This window comes from Bombina bombina, chromosome 5, assembly GCF_027579735.1.
Source record: "Bombina bombina isolate aBomBom1 chromosome 5, aBomBom1.pri, whole genome shotgun sequence".
NCBI classification, from domain to species: domain Eukaryota; kingdom Metazoa; phylum Chordata; class Amphibia; order Anura; family Bombinatoridae; genus Bombina; species Bombina bombina.
Genome location: NC_069503.1, coordinates 274,231,643 through 274,255,761, shown reverse-complemented (window position 1 = coordinate 274,255,761; position 24,119 = coordinate 274,231,643). Strand labels below are relative to the sequence as shown.

Sequence of the window (24,119 nt, the reverse complement as noted above, 5' to 3'; positions counted from 1 at the left end):
GCTCTCTGTGCATAAAGAACCTCAGACTACCTTGGCATTAGATCAGGAGGATGTGTATTCCAATGCGTCTTCATCTGCTACTCGAGCTCATCGTGGATTTACAACCCCTGTGAGAGCGGAGACCTCCTCTGCCTCTATGACAATTATTGACTCCCCTGGGAATACACAAGCTACAATCGGAGGCATATCAGCGAGCCAGATAAATATATTCTCGGCAACCACAAAGTTCACTCAGCGATATGGTGTGATCCCTGCTTATTACTGGCCCCAGGCTTACAATCTCAATAGGGACATAATAAACAGAGGGTTTGGTTCCGTTCTTGAATCCAGAAAGGACATGACAGCAGGACGCCTGGCGTCCCAATTGTTCAGGGCTTCTCACCACCATAGAGAGTATTCCCCAAATAGTAAGGCATGGTATTGGATGAGTAAAGCGGAGGTTCCAGGACTGATGCTTAAGATACACGACCTGTTACACTGTGCTTATTACAGTCATTTGTTATCTCTGCTCAGTTATTGGCATAAGTCTGGAAATTGCCTACTTTTATTAGTGAATGAAGACTTTTAGTCTGAGACTTTCCAAGCGGTTCTAGAATGTCCTCACTTTCTCTCAACCACACTTCACCCCATATATATTCTATGTTGCCTAATGTTAATTGTATGGAGAGCACTTTGCCATCCTTATGTCCTTTAGCTAAGTTATTTTTCTCCACATGACTCTCGCTTAACCTAATCCAAAACATGTCAAGGGATGCAGAAACTTTATACTACAACGATCTTATGGCTGATAGTATTCTGTATAATAGAATCTTTATTGTCTTAGTTTAGTGTAGGATAGATTAATAGTCTTTTTATAATGGACTGAACAGAATAGCTGGGTGCAACTTCACCTCTTCTTATGGTTAGGTTTTATATTATATATATATATATATATATATATATATATATATATATATATATATATATATATATATATATATATGTATATATATATATATATATGTATATATATATATATGTGTGTGTGTGTTTGTATGTGTGTGTGTATGTATATATATATATATATATATATATATATATATATATATATATATATATATATATATATATATGTCAGTCTCATACATATACCTGCCTGCTAGAAGAATAGATTACTAATATTACATATCTATTATAAGGAAGTATTACAGTCACACCCAGTAATTAAAATCTTAATTCTGGCCCTCTTAATATAGTGATACAAAGCAAACGCACCATGAGCAATTACATAGAAGAAGCAGACTATATATTTGCACTTAATGACATCCTGAAATCTCTCCATATAACCCATAACCCCCGAGCAATCAGACCCCCCATAGTCCATAATTCTTCTTACACTCATCATCATACCCACTAATATCTGAACTATTACCTACTCTATGGATTGGATTACAAGCTTGCCTATATCTCCCCCTCACAATTCACAAATTTACACCTTCTAAATGTTTTCATTAGATTTTTAATTCTTCATATCTACAAGACAAATGTTATCTAATGCTTTGTACATGCGATTTCTAAGTTATATCTTACACCATGTTCACGCATATTATCATGCTAGTTTCATTCTTAATTCTTTAGCATTGTTCAGAGTCCATAAGTGACCATTTTTATCAGTTTAGTTCCTATGTCTGTACCTCACTCCCAAATGGGTCCATGAGTGACCCTTCTCATAACTAGAGGAACTATATAAATATTAATGTCTAAAAAGAGGTTCCAAATCACTATGTCCAGTTCGGTTATTATTGTTATACTTATAGCTTTTTGTCTGCCTATGATATATACCTATGTATGTTGTTGCCATTTAATACTCAATGACATTGTATTTTCAATCCTGTAAACTGGATACATGGTGTTATAATATTTGACAACCGCAATAAAAAAAAAAAGAAAAAACTAGAGAGAGAGATATACAAAACAGTTACTGAAACAAAGGATGTACAAACAGACTTTGTAGATATCACTGATACACCAGCACCAGAAAATACCCCTGTAGCCAGTACCAGTAACAACACACATTTTTTTCCAAAGTCCTTTGAACAATTAAAACTAAACACTTCCCCAACAAAACAGTAACTAATAAGAACATTAGAAACGACAGATACAATAGGAATGAAACACAAAAGGTACATAAGAATTACAACCAAAATTCTAATTATACCTTTCCTAGACACCAACAAAACAGCTACCATACACATGCTAACAATAGGTCCCCAGAGGTCAGGTTTAAAAATTCCAGGAATTACTCACATAACAATTGGAGACTAAAAAAACCATAGCAATTGGTCACACAATGACCAGAGGGAGGACCAGAGGGGGAAAATACAATCTTATCACATATAGTTTCCTTGCTTTTTTTTTGTTTACAAAAGAATGTGCTTTCTGTATTTTTGAATAGAAACCCAAATTTACATTTGCAATAAATGGCTATGAGTGACCTTTGATTCTACTTCTTTCTGCAAGAGAAACATTTTTGTGGGCAGTTGTGTGTGTGTGTGTTTGGCACATTGTAAATTCTGCAAAAAAAAAAAAAGGCAGATAATTCAGAAACAGTACTCCCTTTGTCATTAGTAGAGAGTATTAACATTATGGTTTATTTTTTTTCTTGTATTATACTTTTAACCTGCAAAGTACTCCTGCCCTCTTGCCTACTTATGGTCTCGGCAATAACATTTGTGTTTTTTGTATAAATTGTTGTCTCTTCTCGCCATCTAGATGGTCGGCACTGATTAATGATGGAGAATTATGTGTTCGAGTCCTCAGTGGAGAGAACGTTTCAGTATCAGGAGACACTGCCGCAACTTCCAGTACCTTCACTAGAGGAGTCCTTGTCTAAATATTGTGATGCAGGTAAGTTATTACCTTTCTAATAACACTTCCACGTCACATTCCCTTTTGTCTAAAAGAATCCCCAGTGTTTATATTGTGTACTTGTCAAGTCACTTAAAGGTGTAAAGTCAAAATTAAACTTGCATGATTCAGATAGAGCATGTCATTTTTAGACACCTTTAAATTCACTTCTATTTTCAAATATGCTTTGTTCCTTTGGTATCCCTTGTTGAAAAATAATACGCACATATCCTACACTAGTGGAAGCTGCTGCTAGTTGGTGCCTGCACACATTTGTCTCTTGTGATTGACTGACTAGATGTATTCATCTTGTTGTCATTACTGCAATGCTGTTCCTTTAGCAAAGGATAACAAGAGAACAAAGCAAATTTGATAATGGAAGAAAAATGGAAAGGTGTTTAAAATTGTATGTTTTATCTAAATCATGAAAGAAAATTTTGGGCTTTCCTGTCCCTTTAAAGGGACTTAAAACTATACATTTAACCTTTATGATTCAGATACAGCATGCTTTTTTTTAATTTTATTTTTGATTCATTTTAAAAAATAAAACAATATTATAACACATGAAATTGTCGATTTATACATGGTTACATGGTAATCATATTTGTCGCCATCATTAGTATTGAAAACAGAATCCAGGTATAATAAAGATGATCACTCCTATACAGGGGAAGAAAGACGTAGAAAATATTACTATCTCATAGTGTGGTTATGTAGGGGAAGGATGAGTTATTTGTGCAACCAGGTATCCCAGACAGACCAATACTTTTCCATTTGGTCAATTGAGTTGAAGTATTTTTCCATTGTGGCCATATAATCAACTATTGCACTTACTTCAGCAAGATGTGGAGGGTCTGTTTTTTTCCAAGCTCAGACTATGCACAGTTTGGTAGCCGTTAGGATTTATATCATCAGCCTCTTTGACGCATTTGGTATATTTTTTTTCTCATAACGTGTAATAAAGCATTAGAAGGGGTCAACATGGGTATAAGGCCGAGTGAATAGTGCCCTAATATCCTCCCACATTTGCGAAATCTTTGGTCATGCCCACCATATATGGAGGTCCGAGCCTACTTCTACGCAACCCCGCCAGCATAAAGGTGAAACCGTTGGGAACATTTTAGCTAGTCTAAGAGGAGTTCTGTGCCATCATAATAATAGCTTGATATATACCTCTAACATCACAGTGGACTGTTTTTTTAGTCAGAAGGATGGCTCTGTCAAAGTCCTGATCAGAGAAGGTGATCCCTAATTCTTTGCTCCATGCTTTAAGTTGCCAAGGTAATCCAGATGCATGATCCGAGAGAAGAAAGTTGTAATGAGCTGTGAGAAGTTTATAAAGCTTAGAGACACTTAGCCATCTACTCTCCCATGTTGTGCCCTTCCTAATAGAATGCTTAGGGAAGCCCCAAGTTTTAAGGAAGCTAAATACCCGAAAGCTTTCGAAGGGCATACATCATGCACTTTTAAAGGGATATGAAACCCAACATTTTCCGTTCATGATTCAGATAGAGAAGACAATTTTAAACATCTTTTAATTTACTTCTTTTATTTAATCAGCTTTGTTCTCTTGATATCCTTTGTGGAAAAGCACACCTAGGTAGGTTCTTGAACTGGTAGTTAGATGCTGATTGGAGGCTGCACACCTATGCCACTTGTCATTGGTTTACCGATTTCTTCAGCTAGCTCCCAGTAGTGCATTGCTGTTCTTTCAACGAAGAATGACGCAAAATTGGTAATAAAAGTAAAATGGAAAGTTGTTTAAAATCCTATGCTCTATCTGAATCATAAAAGGTGTTAAGGCAATACTGTGGTACATATAAGGAGTAGAGAGAAACCTTTTGCATGGACAGAGTTAGTGTAAAACTATTTATCTGTGCAATATTATGTGGTTTAAGTTGATATGTTTTAACTGAAAAGGGGTTAAAGGGCCATTATAGTAAAAAAAATACATGTTGTAATCTGTTAGAACTTGTCATTTTCCAACGATCTATCCCACTCTACTGTGTATTTAACCCCCGCAAAGGTGTAAACATACAGTATATATTCCGCTCAGGACCTATGTTGCTGTGTTGTACCCGCCGCTGATCCAATCAGCAGTGCTTGTCGCACAACTCAGATGTGCAGCTGGCGTGGGTTCTGCTTAAGACCAGCGGTGCTCCACGGGTCCCAAGTGGAACTTCTACTGTGTGTTTAATCCCTTTGCGGGGGTTAAATATACAGTAATATATTCATTAGAGCATGTCTTTTTTTTTATTAGAATGTCCCTATATACATCCCCATAGAAATGAATGATGATTCTCTGTTGAAATCATTAAATAAGCTTTTCTAAATGATTGTGATCAACCCCATAGTTAAACTCGCATCCAGAGCATTAATGCGCATCTGGGAGCTTGCTGACCACATAATGTGAGCCAATGACAAGATGTATGTAGTCAGGAATCACCAGCTAGCTCCCAGTAGTGCAGTGCAGTTCCTGTGTCTAACTGGGTATGTTTTTCAGCAAAGGATACTAAGAAAATGGGTCAGTTTGATTATAGAAGTAAATTGAAGTCTTTTAAAATTGCACGCTCTATTATGAATTATTAGTTTAATTTTGACTTTCATGTCCCTTTTAATTTTGCAACCAACATTTAGCTTTGGAATCCACTGTGGAACCCTTTTATCCATTTATATCAAACTCTAGTTCACTGCTTGTTTATATACAATGATTTAAAGTTTTGTTTTGCTTGTAACTGATTTATTGTAAAATGTATTGACACATTTTGCCTCTTACAGTTCCCGTTTTCAGGGTAGAAGAAAAACAGGTACTTGGCTGAGACACGGTTGCTTAAAATCAGATGTATCACGGGTGCACACTCCATCTGTACTTACTCCTTAAAGGGACAAGAAGCCCAACTTTTTTCTTTCATGATTCAGATAGAACATACAATTTATACAACCGTCCAGTTAACCTCTGTTATATAATGTGCTTTGATCTCTTGGTATCCTTTTTGAAGAAACAACAATGCACTACTGGGAGCAAGCTGAATGCACTGCACTGGGTGAGCCTATAAGATGAGGCATATATGTGCAGCCACCAATCAGCAGCTCTGGAGTCTACCTATGTATATTTTTCAACAAAGTATATCAAGAACAAAACAAATTAGATTATAGAAGTAAATGTGAAAGTTGTTTAATATCACATGCTCTACCTGAATCATTAAATAAAATAATTTTGGTTTCTTGTCCCTTTAAAGGCAGTACATTGCACATTTATGTGGGTTAAGCACAGTGGAGATTTGTATATGGCTTTGCCCCTGTTTTCCTCCCCTGGTTGCTGTGTTTTTGCCAGCCTCTCTTATTTGTGATACCTCCTTCTCTGTCTTCTTCTAATTGCATTATTTACTTCCTTCCAGCAGTATAAATGATTAATAGTGCAAGAGATGCCTTATACTTACTATGCATGACCAGACTACCAGCTGCCCACACAGCTTGGCATGAATCCATTCTTGATGGACAGTGAACTTATATTGTGGTACTACGTTTCCTCTTTCTTTTGTTTATGGCTACCTGAGCATACTCTGAACACAAGGCAGAGACGGTCACGTAAATACACGGCGCTGTCTAATAGAGATAAGCACTCAATGTGCATCACCTTACTTACTCCTCACAAACAGTATTGGTTAAGAGGCGCGACAATGGTCACATAACCTGGTGATTGTATATGTGTCCCTATGTTTTCCTTGAGAAAAAAGACTTCGGAAAAGCTTTAGTGCTTTCTTATCCTGCACTTCTGTTATGGCAATCAGCCTGTTTATAAATGTTGTTTTATTATGTGTATTTAGATTTTAAGTATTAAACACATCATTTATTTAACAATATTTGTTGTGTAAAATATCTGCAATGTTTGACTATTTTTCAACTGAACAATACTTGCATTATGTGAGATGGATTGCTGCTTTGATTTTATGGTGACTTGTGTAATTTTTTAGCAGCTATTACATTTTTTTAAGATTTAAATGCATATTTTACAGTAGGAGTATGGAGACCTCTTCCTCTTGTATAGGAGGAAAGTAGCAGAGCGTTTTGTTATTAGAAGAGGTGTGTGAGTGCTGGGTTTGAGGGGTGTAAGGGAGAGATGTCTTTTCTAATTGTGTCAATTTTCTTCTTAAATGGAAAGAGTCCACAGCTGCATTCATTACTTTTGGGAACTAAGAACCTGGCCACCAGGAGGAGGCAAAGACACCCCAGCCAAAGGCTCAAATACTCCTCCCACTCCCCTCATCCCCCAGTCATTCTTTGCCTTTCGTCCCAGGAGGTTGGCAGAGAAGTGTCAGAATTTTTAATTTTAGTTTTTTGTCTCTTATGGAGGGTAGTACTCTTCGGCATGGGACAGGAGTTTTAAGTAGTCCTGTCAGTCTCTCAGGGAGTCCGGAGATGCAGGGAGAGTCTTTCTGCGAAAACATCCCAACCCATTTAAACAGCTCCTCAAGCAATCGGCGTTGTCAAACTTCACTCCGCTGCCTGCTTTCTTCTCTCAAGTCCATGGCGGAGGCGATGCCACTATTAGTCACATTTGAAAGGCCGTGCTCCTGTTCCACGGCGTAGATTCCGGTAAGATCGTTTCATTTTACTTTATTGTCAATGTACTGTAATGTGATTGTTTTTCCCGAGAGGCTACAACACCTCGTGGGTCCAACTATATGACATAAGGGTCTCAGTGAGTCTCTGTTAGTATCTTGGAATCGAGGGTTAATATCTCCTGAGGGGGGTTATTGAACAGGGGGGTTTATAATCATGTTTGTTATGTGATTCAACCTTATGCTTATGTGTGATGTTTCTGGGCTCGTGGTTGGAACTTTGAGGCCTTTGGAAGTGACGCAGCCTTTTGGTTGGGTGCGCTTTTTGGACTGTAAGGTTCACCTTGTGTTCGGGCGTGGTTCCGTTCCCTATTTCTGCATTCCTGATCGTGTGACGAGAATGTTCTAGTCCACAGGGGTCTGGTCATAGGAGGTTGTGTGTCCTTCTGCCATTGTGGGTGTCAGGTGCCGTTTTTGTTTTAATACTTTAGTCCATATTGATATTTCTCTTGTAAGGTGTATCCAGTCCACGGGTTCATCCATTACTTGTGGGATATTCTCCTTCCCAACAGGAAGTTGCAAGAGGACACCCACAGCAGAGCTGTCTATATAGCCCCTCCCCTAACTGCCACCCCCAGTCATTCTCTTGCAACTCTCAACAAGAAAGGAAGTATCAAGAGATATGTGGTGACTTAGTGTAGTTTTTACCTTCAATCAAGAGTTTGTTATTTTTAAACGGTACCGGCGTTGTACTGTTTTACTCTCAGGCAGAAATTAGAAGAAGAGTTCTGCCTGGAGATTTGATGATCTTAGCAGTTTGTAACTAAGGTCCACTTCTGTTCTCACACATAACTGAAGAATATGGGACAACTTCGGTTGGGGGAACGGCCGGCAGATTACCTGCCTTGAGGTATGTTCAGTAATTTTGTTTCTAGAGAGATGATATGAGTTCTAGAAAATACTGACAGAGCCTTGTGTACTGAGGTAAGCCTGATGCAGTGATTTAACAGCAACTGGGATCATGCTTACAGAACTCATGTTAATACTTATATTACTTAGGGACAAAACGTTTACATGATTTTAAAAATAGGACGTTTTTCTCCAACATTGGTGTGTCCGGTCCACGGCGTCATCCTTACTTGTGGGAATATCTCTTCCCCAACAGGAAATGGCAAAGAGTCCCAGCAAAGCTGGCCATATAGTCCCTCCTAGGCTCCGCCCACCCCAGTCATTCTCTTTGCCGTTGCACAGGCAACATCTCCACGGAGATGGTTAAGAGTATGTGGTGTTTAGTTGTAGTTTTTTATTCTACTATCAAGAGTTTGTTATTTTAAAATAGTGCTGGTATATACTATTTACTCTGAAACAGAAAGAGATGAAGAATTCTGTTTGTGAGAGGAAGATGATTTTAGCAGACAGTAACTAAAATCCTTTGCTGTTTCCACATAGGACTGTTGAGATGAAGTAACTTCAGTTGGGGGAAACAGTTAGCCGACTTTTCTGCTTAAGGTATGACTAGCCATATTTCTAACAAGACTGTGTAATGCTGGAAGGCTGTCATTTCCGCTCATGGGGACCGGTAAGCCATTTTCTTAGTCTCAAGCAGAATAAAGGGCTTAATATGGGCTATAAAACTGGTAGACACTTTTATGGGCAAAATCGATTGCTTTATTTGGACATTTTATACATGTTTATGCTGGTATTTCACACTTATAAACTTGGGGAACGTTTTTTAACGTCAGGCACTATGTTAGACACCTTTTCCAGTCAGGAAGGGCCTTCCCAGTTGTAGGCTGAGCCTCATTTTCGCGCCATTACTGCGCAGTTGTTTTTGAGAGCAAGACATGCAGATGCATGTGTGAGGACCTGAAAATAGTTGGAAAAGTTCCTAGAAGGCGTCATTTGGTATCGTATTCCTCTCTGGGCTTGGTAGAGTCGCAGCAAAGGCTGTAGCTGGGACTGTAGAGGGGTTAAAACTGTAACCGGCTCCGGTTTCGTTATAAGGGTTAAAGCTCTGAAAATTGGTGTGCAATACTTTTAATGCTTTAAGACACTGTGGTGAAATTTTGGTAAATTTTGAACAATTCCTTCATATTTTTTCACATATTCAGTAATAAAGTGTGCTCTGTTTAAAATTTAAAGAGACAGTAACGGTTTTGTTTTAAAACGGTTTTTGTGTTCTACTGACAAGTTTAAGCCTGTTTAACATGTCTGTGCCTTCAGATAAGCTATGTTCTATATGTATGAAAGTCAATGTGTCTCCCCCTTCTAAATTATGTGAAAATTGTGCCAAAGCGTCCAAACAAAGTAAGGACAGTACTGTCACAGATAATGAAGTTGCCCAAGATGATTCATCAGATGAAGGGAGTAGACATGGTTCTACATCATCTCCTTCTGTGTCTACACCAGTTTTGCCCACGCAGGAGGCCCCTAGTACTTCTAGCGCGCCAATGCTTATTACCATGCAACAATTGACGGCTGTAATGGATAATTCAATAGCAAATATTTTATCCAAAATGCCTGCATATCAGAGAAAGCGCGATTGCTCTGTTTTAAACACTGAAGAGCAGGAGGGCGCTGATGATAATTGTTCTGTCATACCCTCACACCAATCTGAAGGGGCCACGAGGGAGGTTTTGTCAGATGGGGAAATTTCAGATTCAGGAAAAATTTCCCAACAGGCTGAACCTGATGTTGTGACATTTAAATTTAAATTAGAACATCTCCGCGCACTGCTTAAGGAGGTGTTATCTACTCTGGATGATTGTGACAACCTGGTCATTCCAGAAAAATTATGCAAGATGGACAAGTTCCTAGAGGTTCTGGTGCACCCCGACGCTTTTCCTATACCCAAGCGGTTGGCGGATATAGTGAATAAGGAATGGGAGAAGCCTGGCATACCTTTTGTTCCCCCTCCTATATTTAAGAAATTATTTCCTATGGTCGACCCCAGAAAGGACTTATGGCAGACAGTCCCTAAGGTCGAGGGGGCAGTTTCTACTCTAAACAAGCGCACTACTATTCCTATCGAGGATAATTGTGCTTTCAAAGATCCTATGGATAAAAAATTGGAGGGTTTGCTTAAAATGATTTTTGTACAGCAAGGTTACCTTCTTCAACCCATTTCGTGCATTGTTCCTGTCACCACAGCAGCGTGGTTCTGGTTCGAGGAACTAGAAAAGTCGCTCAGTAGAGAGACTCCATATGAGGAGGTTATGGACAGAGTTCATGCACTTAAGTTGGCTAACTCTTTTATTTTAGATGCCGCTTTGCAAATAGCTAGATTAGCGCCGAAAAATTCAGGGTTTGCAATTTTGGCGCGCAGAGCGCTTTGGCTAAAGTCTTGGTCAGCGGATGTATCATCCAAAACAAAATTGCTTAATATCCCCTTCAAGGGTAAAACTCTCTTTGGGCCAGAATTGAAAGAGATTATCTCAGACATCACTGGGGGAAAGGGCCACGCCCTCCCACAAGATAGGCCTTTCAAAGCCAAGAATAAGTCTAATTTTCGTTCCTTTCGTAATTTCAGGAACGGACCGGGCTCTAATTCTGCATCCTCTAAGCAAGAGGGTAATACCTCACAGACCAAACCAGCCTGGAAACCGATGCAAGGCTGGAACAAGGTTAAGCAGGCCAAGAAGCCTGCCGCTGCTAACAAAACAGCATGAAGGAGTAGCCCCCGATCCGGGACCGTATCTAGTGGGGGGCAGACTCTCTTTGCTCAGGCTTGGGCAAGAGATGTTCAGGATCCCTGGACGCTAGAAATAGTTTCTCAGGGTTATCTTCTGGAATTCAAGGAACTACCCCCAAGGGGAAGGTTCCACATGTCTCACTTATCCTCAAACCAAATAAAGAGACAGGCATTCTTACATTGTGTAGAAGACCTGTTAAAGATGGGAGTGATACACCCAGTTCCAACGGCGGAACAAGGAATGGGTTTTTACTCAAATCTGTTTGTAGTTCCCAAAAAAAGAGGGAACTTTCAGACCAATCCTGGATTTAAAGATCCTAAACAAATTTCTCAGAGTACCATCGTTCAAGATGGAAACCATTCGAACGATTCTACCCACAATTCAGGAAGGTCAATTAATGACTACCGTGGATCTAAAGGATGCGTATCTACATATCCCTATCCACAAAGAACATCATCAGTTCCTAATGTTCGCCTTTCTGGACAAACGTTACCAGTTTGTGGCCCTCCCATTCGGGTTACCCACTGCTCCAAGGATTTTCACAAAGGTACTCGGATCCCTTCTAGCGGTTCTAAGACCAAGGGGCATTGCAGTAGTACCGTACTTGGACGACATTCTAGTACAAGCGTCGTCTCTTTCAAAGGCAAAGGCTCACTCAGACATCGTTCTGGCCTTTCTCAGATCTCACGGATGGAAGGTGAACATAGAAAAAAGTTCCCTGTCTCCGTCGACAAGAGTTCCCTTCTTGGGAACAATAATAGATTCCTTAGAAATGAGGATTTTCTTGACAGAAGTCAGAAAGTCAAAACTTCTAAACGCTTGTCAAGTTCTTCATTCTATTCCTCGTCCTTCCGTAGCTCAGTGCATGGAAGTAGTAGGATTGATGGTTGCAGCAATGGACATAGTTCCTTTTGCGCGAATTCATCTAAGACCATTACAACTGTGCATGCTGAAACAGTGGAATGGGGACTATACAGACTTGTCTCCAGTGATTCAAGTAGATCAGAAGACCAGAGATCACCTATCCCAGGGAATGAGCTTCCGCAGTCCAGAGTGGGTCATCGTCACGACCGATGCCAGCCTAGTGGGCTGGGGCACGGTCTGGGAATCCCTGAAAGCTCAGGGACTGTGGTCTCGGGAAGAATCTCTTCTCCTGATAAACATTCTGGAACTAAGAGCGATATTCAATGCTCTCAGGGCTTGGCCTCAGCTAGCAAAGGCCAGATTTATAAGATTCCAATCAGACAACATGACTGTTGCGTATCTCAATCATCAGGGGGGAACAAGGAGTTCCCTGGCGATGAAAGAAGTGACCAAAATCATACAATGGGCGGAGAATCACTCCTGCCACCTATCTGCGATCCACATTCCAGGTGTGGAAAACTGGGAAGCGGATTATTTGAGTCGTCAGACATTCCATCCGGGGGATTGGGAACTCCACTCGGAGATCTTTGCCCAGTTGACGCAACTATGGGGCATTCCAGATATGGATCTGATGGCGTCCCGTCAGAACTTCAAGGTTCCTTGCTACGGGTCCAGATCCAGGGATCCCAAGGCGACTCTAGTGGATGCACTAGTAGCGCCTTGGACCTTCAACCTAGCTTATGTGTTTCCACCGTTTCCTCTCATTCCCAGGCTGGTAGCCAGGATCAAACAGGAGAGGGCCTCGGTGATCTTAATAGCTCCTGCGTGGCCACGCAGGACTTGGTATGCAGACCTGGTGAATATGTCATCGGTTCCACCATGGAAGCTACCTTTGAGACAGGACCTTCTTGTTCAGGGTCCATTCGAACATCCAAATCTGGTCTCCCTCCAGCTGACGGCTCGGAGATTGAACGCTTGATTCTATCAAAGCGTGGGTTTTCAGATTCCGTGATAAATACTCTGGTTCAAGCCAGAAAACCGGTAACTAGAAAGATTTACCATAAAATATGGAAAAGATATATCTGCTGGTGTGAATCCAAGGGATTCCCATGGAATAAGATAAAGATTCCTAGGATTCTTTCCTTTCTACAAGAAGGTTTGGATAAAGGATTATCTGCAAGTTCTCTAAAGGGACAGATTTCTGCTTTATCTGTCCTACTGCAGAAACGACTGGCAGTTGTGCCAGATGTTCAAGCATTTGTTCAGGCTTTGGTTCGGATCAAGCCTGTTTACAGACCTTTGACTCCTCCCTGGAGTTTGAATCTAGTTCTTTCAGTTCTTCAAGGGGTTCCGTTTGAACCTTTACATTCCGTAGATATTAAGTTGTTATCTTGGAAAGTTTTGTTTTTGGTTGCTATTTCTTCTGCTAGAAGAGTTTCTGAGTTATCTGCTCTACAATGTACTCCACCCTATCTGGTGTTCCATTCAGATAAGGTTGTTTTGCGTACTAAGCCTGGTTTTCTACCAAAGGTTGTTTCCAACAAAAAATATTAATCAGGAGATAGTTGTACCTTCTTTGTGTCCGAATCCAGTTTCAAAGAAGGAACATTTGCTACACAATTTAGATGTAGTCCGTGCTCTAAAATTCTACTTAGAAGCTACGAAAGACTTCAGACAAACTTCTTCTCTGTTTGTCGTCTATTCTGGTAAAAGGAGAGGTCAAAAAGCAACTTCTACCTCTTTCTTTTTGGCTTAAAAGCATCATCCGATTGGCTTATGAGACTGCCGGACGGCAGCCTCCTGAAAGAATCACAGCTCACTCCACTAGGGCTGTAGCTTCCACATGGGCCTTCAAGAACGAGGCTTCTGTTGATCAGATATGTAAGGCAGCGACTTGGTCTTCACTGCACACTTTTGCCAAATTTTACAAATTTGATACTTTTGCTTCTTCGGAGGCTATTTTTGGGAGAGAGGTTTTGCAAGCCGTGGTGCCTTCCGTTTAGTGACCTGATTTGCTCCCTCCCTTCATCCGTGTCCGAAAACTTTGGTATTCGTTCCCACAAGTAAGGATGACGCCGTGGACCGGACACACCAATGTTGGAGAAAACAGAATTTATGCTTACCTGATAAATTACTTTCTCCAACGGTGTGTCCGGTCCACGGGCCGCCCTGGTTTTTTTAATCAGGTCTGATGAATTATTTTCTCTAACTACAGTCACCACGACACCATATGGTTTCTCCTATATTTTCCTCCTGTCCGTCGGTCGAATGACTGGGGTGGGCGGAGCCTAGGAGGGACTATATGGCCAGCTTTGCTGGGACTCTTTGCCATTTCCTGTTGGGGAAGAGATATTCCCACAAGTAAGGATGACGCCGTGTACCGGACACACCGTTGGAGAAAGTAATTTATCAGGTAAGCATAAATTCTGTTTTTTCTCTGAGGGAGATAACTCTTTATTTGGGGTCTAGTTTCCACATGGCTAATCAGGCACTCCTAGGAGTACTTTCTTAAGGCCCCTCTGGCATCCAGTACATGGTGGGAGGGGCCTATTTTAGCGCTCTAAATGTGCAGTTTTTATTCAGACTGAGACATCCAGCTTCCCTAGAGGAGTCCTCTGACACCATTACAAGGGGTTTATTTCTGCACAGAATCGTATTTGTGGGCAGGTAGGAGCCTCAGCAGAGCTGTGGCAGGGTGCTCAACTGTCTTAACGTTTTTCAATCCGGTTTGGGGCCTAAGGGGTTAATCATCCATTTGCAAGTGGGTGCAATGCTGCTTTAGTCCCTTAAACACACTGTAAAAATTTCAAAGAATTTGCTTTCTTTTTTCACTGTTTTGCAGTTTGTGTTAGTTTTTTTTCTCTTAAAGGCACAGTAACGTTTTTGTTTAATTGCTGTTTTACCTTTATTAAAGTGTTTTCCAAGCTTGCTTATCTCATTACTAGTTTGTTAAACATGTCTGACATAGAGGAAACTCCTTGTTCAATATGTTTAGAAGCCATGGTGGAACCCCCTCTTAGAATGTGTACCAAATGTACTGAAATTTCTATAAAGACCATATTATGGCATTTAAAGATTTATCTCCAGGGGATTGTCTGACTTAAAAAAGGAGATTATGCCATCTAACTCTCCCCATGTGTCAGAACTTATAACTCCCGCTCAAGTGACGCCAAGTACATCTAGCGCGTCTAATTCGTTTACCTTGCGGGACATAGCGGCAGTTATGAATAATACCCTCACAGAGGTATTTTCCAAACTGCCTGGGTTACAAGGAAAGCGAGACAGCTCTGGGACTAGAACTAATACAGAGCTTTCTGACGCTTTATTGCCTATGTCCGATATACCCTCACAATGCTCAGAAGCCGAGGCAGGTGAGCTTCTATCTGTGGGTGACCCTTCAGACTCAGGGAGGGCGTTACTTCAACCTGATTCTGAAATAACAGCGTTTAAATTTAAGCTTGAACACCTCCGCTTATTGCTTAGGGAGGTTTTAGCGACTCTGGATGACTGTGACCCCATTGTGGTTCCAGAGAAATTGTGTAAAATGGACAAATACTTTGCAGTGCCTGTTTACACTGTGTTGCCAGTCCCTAAGAGGTTTTCGGAAATTATTACTAAGAAATGGGATAGACCAGGTGTGCCGTTCTCTCCCCCTCCTGCTTTCAAAAAGATGTTTCCCATAGATGCGGGACTCGTAGCAGAAGGTCCCTAAGGTGGAGGGAGCAGTCTCTACCCTAGCTAAGCGTACAACTATCCCCGTCGAGAACAGTTGTGCTTTTCTAGATCCTATGGATAAAAAATTGGAGGGCCTCCTTAAGAAAATTTTTATACATCAAGGTTTTATCCTCCAGCCTCTTGCATGCATAGCCCCAGTTCCTGCTGCAGCGGCTTTTTGGTTTGAGTCTCTCGAGGAGGCTCTGCAGGTAGAGACCCCGTTAGACGATATTTTAGACAGTATTAAAGCTCTTAAGTTAGCTAATGCCTTTTATTTCTGACGCCGTTTTTCAGTTAACCAAACTAACGGCTAAGAATTCAGGCTTTGCCATTTTGGCACGTAGGGCGCTATGGCTTAAGTCCTGGTCAGCAGACGTTACTTCAAAGTCTAAACTTCTTAACATCCCCTTCAAGGGACAGACCCTATTCGGGCCTGGTCTGAAGGAGATCATTGCTGATATTACTGGAGGAAAAGGCCACGCCCTTCCTCAGGATAGGTCCAATAAGTTAAGGACCAAACAGAATCATTTTTGTTCTTTTCGAAACTTTAAGAGTGGCGCAGCTTCAACTTCCTCTAATGCAAAACAAGAGGGAAATTTCGCCCAGTCCAAACCAGTCTGGAGACCTAACCAGGCTTGGAGCAAGGGGAAGCAGGCCAAGAAGCCTGCGGCTGCCTCTAAGACAGCATGAAGGAGTAACCCCCGATCCGGGACCGGATCTAGTGGGGGGCAGACTTTCTCTCTTCGCCCAGGCTTGGGCAAGAGACGTCCAGGATCCCTGGGCGCTAGAGATTGTTTCCCAGGGATATCTTCTGGAATTGAAAGGGTCATCTCCAAAGGGGAGATTTCATCTCTCACAAATATCTGTAAACCAGATAAAAAGAGAGGCATTCTTACGTTGCGTTCAAAACCTACTGGTTATGGGAGTCATCCACCCAGTTCCAAGAGAGGAACAGGGGCTGGGTTTCTATTCAAATCTGTTTATAGTTCCCAAGAAAGAGGGAACTTTCAGACCTATCTTGGATCTCAAGATGGAAACAATCCGAACCATCCTCCCTATGATTCAGGAGGGTCAATTTATGACTACAGTGGATTTAAAGGATGCCTATCTCCACATTCCGATTCACAGAGATCGTCATCAGTTCCTCAGGTTTGCCTTCCTAGACGGGCATTACCAGTTTGTGGCTCTTCCCTCTGGGTTAGCCACGGCACCAAGAATCTTTACGAAGGTTCTAGTGTCCCTTCTGGCGGTTCTAAGGCCGCGGGGCATAGCGGTAGCCCCTTACCTAGACATTCTGATTCAGGCGTCGACTCTTCAATTCGCCAAGTCCCATACGGACATTGTTCTAACCTTTCTGAGGTCTCATGGGTGGAAAGTGAACATAGAAAAGAGTTCTCTCTCTCCTCTCACAAGAGTTTCCTTCCTAGGAACTCTAATAGATTCAGTAGAAATGAATATTTTTCTGACAGAAGTCAGTATATCAAAGTTTCTAACCTCTTGCCGTGTTCTTCATTCCACTCCTCGGCCATCAGTGGCTCAGTGTATGGAAATGATCGGCCTAATGGTAGCGGCAATGGACACAGTTCCGTTTGCCCGCCTACATCTCAGACCACTGCAACTTTGCATGCTCAACCAGTGGAATGGGGACTACACGGATTTGTCTCCTCTGTTAGATCTAGATCAAGAGACCAGGAATTCTCTTCTCTGGTGGTTATCTCGGGTCCATCTGTCCAGGGGAATGAGTTTCCGCAGGCCAGAGTGGACTATAGTGATGACAGATGCCAGCCTTCTGCGCTGGGGCGCAGTCTGGAACTCCCTGAAGGCTCAGGGTTCGTGGACTCAAAAGGAAGCCCTCCTTCCGATAAACATTCTAGAACTAAGAGCGATATTCAATGCTCTTCAGGCTTGGCCTCAACTAGCTGTGGCCAAGTTCATCAGATTTCAGTTGGACAATATCACGAATGTAGCCTATATCAACCATCAGGGGGAACAAGGAGCCTCCTGGCCATGATGGAGGTTTCCAAGATAATTCTATGGGCAGAGATTCACTCTTGCCATCTCTCAGCTATCCATATCCCGGGAGTAGAGAACTGGGAGGCAGATTTTTTAAGTCGGCAGACTTTTCATCCGAGGGAGTGGGAGCTCCATCCGGAGGTTTTTGCCCAGCTGATTCATCTATGGGGCAAACCAGAACTGGATCTGATGGCGTCTCGTCAGAATGCCAAGCTTCATCGTTACGGGTCCAGGTTAAGGGATCCCCAGGCAACGCTGATAGATGCTCTAGCAGCGCCCTGGTCCTTCAGCCTGGCTTATGTGTTTCCACCATTTCCTCTCCTCCCTCGTCTAATTGCCAAGATCAAGCAGGAGAGAGCTTCGGTGATTTTGATAGCACCTGCGTGGCCACGCAGGACTTGGTATGCAGATCTGGTGGACATGTCATCCTTCCCACCATGGACTCTGCTGCTGAGGCAGGACCTTCTGCTACAAGGTCCGTTCAAACATCCAAATCTAGTTTCTCTGCGTCTGACTGCTTGGAGATTGAACGCTTGATTTTATCAAAGCGTGGTTTCTCCGAATTGGTCATTGATACCTTGATTCAGGCTCGGAAGCCTGTCACCAGGAAAATCTATCATAAGATATGGTGTAAATATCTTCTTTGGTGTGAATCCAAGGGTTACTCGTGGAGTAAGGTCAGGATTCCTAGGATACTATCTTTTCTCCAAGAAGCATTGGAAAAGGGATTATCGGCTAGTTCCTTAAAGGGACAGATTTCTGCTCTGTCTATCCTTTTGCACAAGCGCCTGGCTGACGTTCAGGAGTTTTGTCAGGCTTTGGTTAGAATTAGGCCTGTGTTTAAACCTGTTGCTCCGCCATGGAGTTTAAATTTAGTTCTTAAGGTTCTTCAAGGGGTTCCGTTTGAACCCTTGCATTCCATAGATATCAAGCTTTTATCTTGGAAAGTTCTGTTTTTAGTAGCTATCTCTTCGGCTCGAAGAGTTTCAGAGTTATCTGCCTTGCAGTGTGATTCACCTTATCTGATCTTCCATGCAGATAAGGTAGTTTTGCGTACCAAACCTGGGTTTCTTCCTAAGGTAGTGTCTAATAGGAATATCAATCAGGAGATTGTTGTTCCGTCACTATGTCCTAATCCTTCTTCAAAGAAGGAACGTCTGTTACACAATCTTGACGTGGTTCGTGCTTTAAAGTTTTATTTGCAAGCTACTAAGGATTTTCGTCAAACATCTGCATTGTTTGCTGTCTACTCTGGAAAGAGGAGAGGCCAAAAGGGTTCGGCAACTTCTTTCGTTTTGGCTAAGAAGCATAATCCGTTTGGCTTATGAGACTGCTGGCCAGCAGCCTCCTGAAAGAATTACAGCTCATTCTACTAGAGCGGTAGCTTCCACATGGGCTTTTAAAAATGAGGCCTCTGTTGAACAGATTTGTAAGGCGGCGACTCGGTCTTCGCTTCATACTTTTTCCAAATTTTCCAAATTTGATACTTTTGCTTCTTTGGAGGCTATTTTTGGGAGAAAGGTCTTACAGGCAGTGGTGCCTTCCGTTTAAGTACCTGCCTTGTCCCTTCCTTCATCCGTGTACTAAAGCTTTGGTATTGGTATCCCACAAGTAATGGATGAACCAGTGGACTTGGATACACCTTACAAGAGAAAACAAAATGTATGCTTACCTGATAAATTTATTTCTCTTGTGGTGTATCCAGTCCACGGCCCGCCCTGTCACTTTTAATGCAGGTGTTTTTTATTTTTAAACTACAGTCACCACTGCACCCTATAGTTTCTCCTTTTTTCTTGCTCGTCTTCGGTCGAATGACTGGGGGTGGCAGTTAGGGGAGGAGCTATATAGACAGCTCTGCTGTGGGTGTCCCCTTGCAACTTCCTGTTGGGAAGGAGAATATCCCACAAGTAATGGATGAACCCGTGGACTGGATACACCACAAGAGAGAGAAATTTATCAGGTAAGCATAAATATTGTTTTCCTCTATGCAGTTATGGAGGATTCTGATGCTGAGACTGTGCTCATTTCAGATTCAGTTACAGAGGATTCTGATACTGAGACTTTTTTGATTTCAGATTCTGTGTCTGGTGATGACTCCGGTTTGGCCTCGTTGACACATGTCAACCAGTTTTGTTCCGTATGCCATATAAGAGTGCCTGGTTCCTCGTGCTCGAGAATCAGGGGCCGGATGAGCCATCTGTCTCTGGGGGCCCCGTCCTACAAGAGGCGAGTTTCCTACCAATTCATACTTCTTCACATGCGGGTAACCCAGTTTATGGTTCCTCCGTATGGGCTGGCGTGTTGTTTCACCCCCCCGGAGGTTGCTGCACGTTTTCGCTTCCAGATAATGTTAGCGATGGTCTGTTTGCAGAGTCCAGAAGTTTATTTGAGATTGTGCTCGTGCCATATTGCCCCGGGTCTTCCGCCTTGGGGTGGGCCTCTACAGTTCCCCTCGGGTGTAACTGTTCCGGAGTGTTGTGTCTTTCGTTACAGGATTGCGCTCCTTATCGTTAACAGATATGGGGAATTTCAGTCTGATAATTCGAATGGTGCACCTCATTAGACATGTGGGGTTATCTCCTGTTTGTCATTTGTTTGAGATCTTTCCCAGTTTTTTGAAAGATAGGGCTTTGTTCGGCTTGTCCTGCTGGTAGGCCTGTGTCTTTTAGGCGTTAACCTTCGGGTTGGCTTATATTTTATTTTGTGTCTGATGGGATGTCTTTTATTTGCGTTGGTTTTCCTTCGGGAACCATCTGGGATCGATGCTTTTTGTTACTTCTCCGGAAGTTGTTTAGACATGTTAGTCCTACGTTTAATACTGTCTGTTTTTTGTTTTTCCCCTATGTGGGAGCATTTTTGCAGCTTGCCGATTAGGACCCTGAGTACAGGCTGGTCCTGTCGGGTTTGTTCGGTTTTGTGGCTGTTTCTGCCAGACTGGTTCGGTAGTAGCGCTGGGTGCTGAAGTTATCATTGTTTTTTTTATGTTCAACTAAGCATTCAAGAGGACCTGTGGGTTTGTGAGGCGAGAAAGGATTGTTTCAGTCCTTATAGCCTTCAGTCATAGATGATGGGCAGGGGAGGGTTCCGCTGCGTCATTTGATCTGACATCTGATTTCATCAAGACCTAGAGTTCCCGCCTCCATATGGGGGAGGGCTGGCAGGCGTAACGCCCCGTTACCACTGTGAGTAGTTTGGCCTTCAGTTTTAGGCTTATGGATGGTCCTATTGGGGCTTGATCCAACAGCTTGCATGGATAACTGTACTGTACAGCATGCAGACGGTTTTCCATTTGGAAACCTGTTGCAGATTTTGGCACCTTAAGGGGGTGTGTATAAGCTGTTTTCTAGTGTATCTAGATACAACTTTTACTCTGGGCCGCGTAGGGTCTGTCTGAGTTATGAGACCTTTGGGTCTTCTTCCTTTGTCTCCGGGTGAGTTAGATCTCCTTTTGGGGATCTGTGTTCCGGACGTTGGTTGATCCCTGTAGGGACTTGCTTAGCTCTGAGTTTCCCGGAGCTGGGAAGGCTTAGCACCTTTCTCTCCTCTGTGTCCTCTGCCTGTGTGAGGTGATGGGGAGACTAGCCCTGCTAGTAGGGTTTTGGGAACTTCAAGCTATTCCTTCTGTTGTCCTGAGACTTGTGAAGTCCCTTCATTTGGCTTCTAGCCTTGCTCCTTGGAGAGTTGGACTTTATCTAGGGGTGGTTCCTTTATTTGGTTGGGTCTTTCGAGTTCTCTCTTGCTGTCTGGATTCTCCGGATATGCTCCATTCCCTTTGTCTGTTTTTTTGACCAGTCGGGTTGTTTAGTTCCAGATTATAGTTGCCTAAACTATTAGGTACCCGAACCTGTTTCTCTCCTGAGTCTTCCTCTTCTGGGGGTTCGCTCCTGTCCCAGTTTTTGGGTTGTTTTTGGATCTCAGGGCTGGTCAAGATATTCCACGTTGGTGGGAACGGTAGCTATGTCCTTGCTCCATCTAATGGACCGGGTAAGGGTTGGCCCGGTTTATCAAAGTATTTATTACTCCTTGCCACAGAGTAACCCATGTCATCTGGGGTTAGCTGGGTGGCTTGCGCTTTAAGAATGTGGGTTTCTACCCAGCTGTTGGCCTATGGTTCCAGTTTCTGGTGCACCTTAGGGTTGCATTCCCCTGTTAGTTTGCCAGTGTACCCGTGGATTCTCTGCTCATCAGGTGAATGGGTTGTCTGTGCCTCTGTCGAGCTACTTGTGAGGTCCTTCTAGGACATTTGTGGGGGCTTTTTTCTTCCCGTTAGCCGGTGGCTTCAGGCGGTTATTGTCTTTCCGGCTTCTCCCCTTTTTCTTAGGGGATATTCTCGTCTTCGGGAGATGGAGTCCTTACTTGGAACTTCTCCTGGTCAGGAAGTGGAAGGTGAACTTGGTTCCACCTGGAATCTTGCTGGTTCCATGTCAGACTGTGGGGGCCGTGTTTCGATAGATCCTTAGGTCTATGGCCTTGTCTGGTTTCAGAGTTGGGTTGTACTTGTACTCTGGGAGGATGGCTCTGCCATCTTTATGCTCGTTCCTGTGCCAGTTTCGGGATTCTTTTTCCCTTGTACGGTGGCCCATCTGGGTCTGCAGGTCAGGATGCCCGAGCAGTTAATGGATCACAATATCCTCTGGGATGTGTGAGCTTGCCGAGTCTATTCTAATAGCTCAGTTTGCTAAGAGATGGTTTTTCCTTTCTCGTTGCTCCTGTAATAGGAGATGGTTTTCTCTTCCTTCGGGTTCTGAGGGTATTCTCTCCTTTTTGGAGATGTGGCATAGTGATCAGTTCCACTGCTCCTGAAGCAGATGGGGTGGGTTTGATCCCAGGTTAAGCTCCTGCTTTCTCATCTGGTGTGTGCGTCTGGTGACAATTAGCATTCCAAAGCTGAAGTGAATCTGCTTCTTCTTCCTTGCAAGCTCCCTCTGTGTCGTCCTGTTATGGACTCTGTGTTCTCGAACTTGGGGTTTCGCCTGGGTCTGTTACACACTCTTTCACAGTTGAATACTGGGGTATTCTGGAGCAGGCGCTGGGAGGATTTTGCCTCTTTAGCTGCGTTCCTTGCTTGCTGGATGTTGGGGAGACGTCTTTTTCGGTCTCTGTGCTCTGGTTTATCCCTTGTTTCGCCTGGTTTAGACGTCACCTCCTTCCCTGTTTGGGTTCATTTGGGTCTCTGTATGGTAGGCCCACTCTTGGAGATGCTGTTTTTTGTATTTAGGGACCTTTCGGTTTCTTCGGTCCTCCTTGCCTTGTTCCCCTTGGGGATTTAGTCTGGTTTACCCTTCATTCGGGAAGGGTGAGTGGTGGGGGACTGTCTTTTGGGCGACGGTGTCTCTTGGTTGACTGTTGGCTTAGTCAAGTCCGTTCTGCGGTGTCTAGTTTGGCTCTGGAAATATGATTCATATATCTGAGACTGTGCATATTTTCATTTGCCACGCAGAGACAAGGATCAAATTTTCTTTTCCTTGTATAACATACAATAAGACATCAGCTAAGTGCTAAGATCCAGACCGTACCCGACAAATTAAAGATAAAAACAAAAAAATCAATGCCATAGTGCATACATAAGGTTGTGAACAGTATACAGTACAAGAAACGTGATCCAGATACCTGAGAATATGCATATTTGTATTTGCCATGTAGGGGCTAGGATCATCCCCACCCGTATTTGTATGTGGGGCGTCCTTATATTCTTCTGGCACCTTTTCACCCTGATGTTTCTTCTACTTTTCCATGTTCCTCGGCAGAATGACTTGGGGATGAGGGGAGTGGGAGGAGTATTTAAGCCTTTGGCTGGGTTGTCTTTGCCTCCTCCTGGTGGCCAGGTTCTTAATTCCCAAAAGTAATGCATGCAGCTGTGGACGTTTTCCATCAGAAGAAAAGGAAATTATCAGGTAAGCATAATTTGTTTTTAATTTTTATGTGATCGGCAATAATCTGAGAAGTTAATTAAGTAGTGGGTGGAGGTGCATGCAAATGAAGGAGGGAGTTAAAGGTTGAGAACAGCTGTCTGTTGTTGGATGCGGGAGTTGACACAAGGGAGTAGAAATATACTTATTTGGCCAGGCTGAGGGTGGATTTTAAATGCAGTAAATCGGCACAGGTGTGTGATTTTCATACTCGATTTTTAGATCCGTATCTGTGCATATTCTTCTTTATAGAAGTGTCTATTACATGCAGTTATATAAAAATTGGTGTACACTGTCCCTTTGAGGAGAATGGAGAATAAGGTAACTGCAGATATGAGAAACTGTAGCATGTTTACAGTAGAAATTACCTGTTTCTAAGTTGTCCACTTCTTTGTCTAACTCAATGTATATTTCCCTACACTTAAAGGGACAATCTAGTCAAAATTAAACTTTCATGATTCAGATAGGGCATGTAATTT

The 24,119-nt window shown here is 42.6% G+C and overlaps 1 protein-coding gene across 2 annotated transcripts in view; it reads left to right on the top strand.

The window, feature by feature from the left end:
* Positions 1-24,119, top strand: part of CROT (carnitine O-octanoyltransferase) — a 417,214-nt gene that overhangs the window by 87,208 nt on the left and 305,887 nt on the right. For both annotated transcript variants that reach the window (XM_053713997.1, XM_053713998.1), the window contains exon 2: positions 2,752-2,886. In XM_053713997.1, coding sequence (XP_053569972.1) covers positions 2,769-2,886 — 118 coding nt within the window. In that variant the 5' untranslated portion in view covers positions 2,752-2,768. The remainder of the gene's footprint in view (positions 1-2,751; positions 2,887-24,119) is intronic.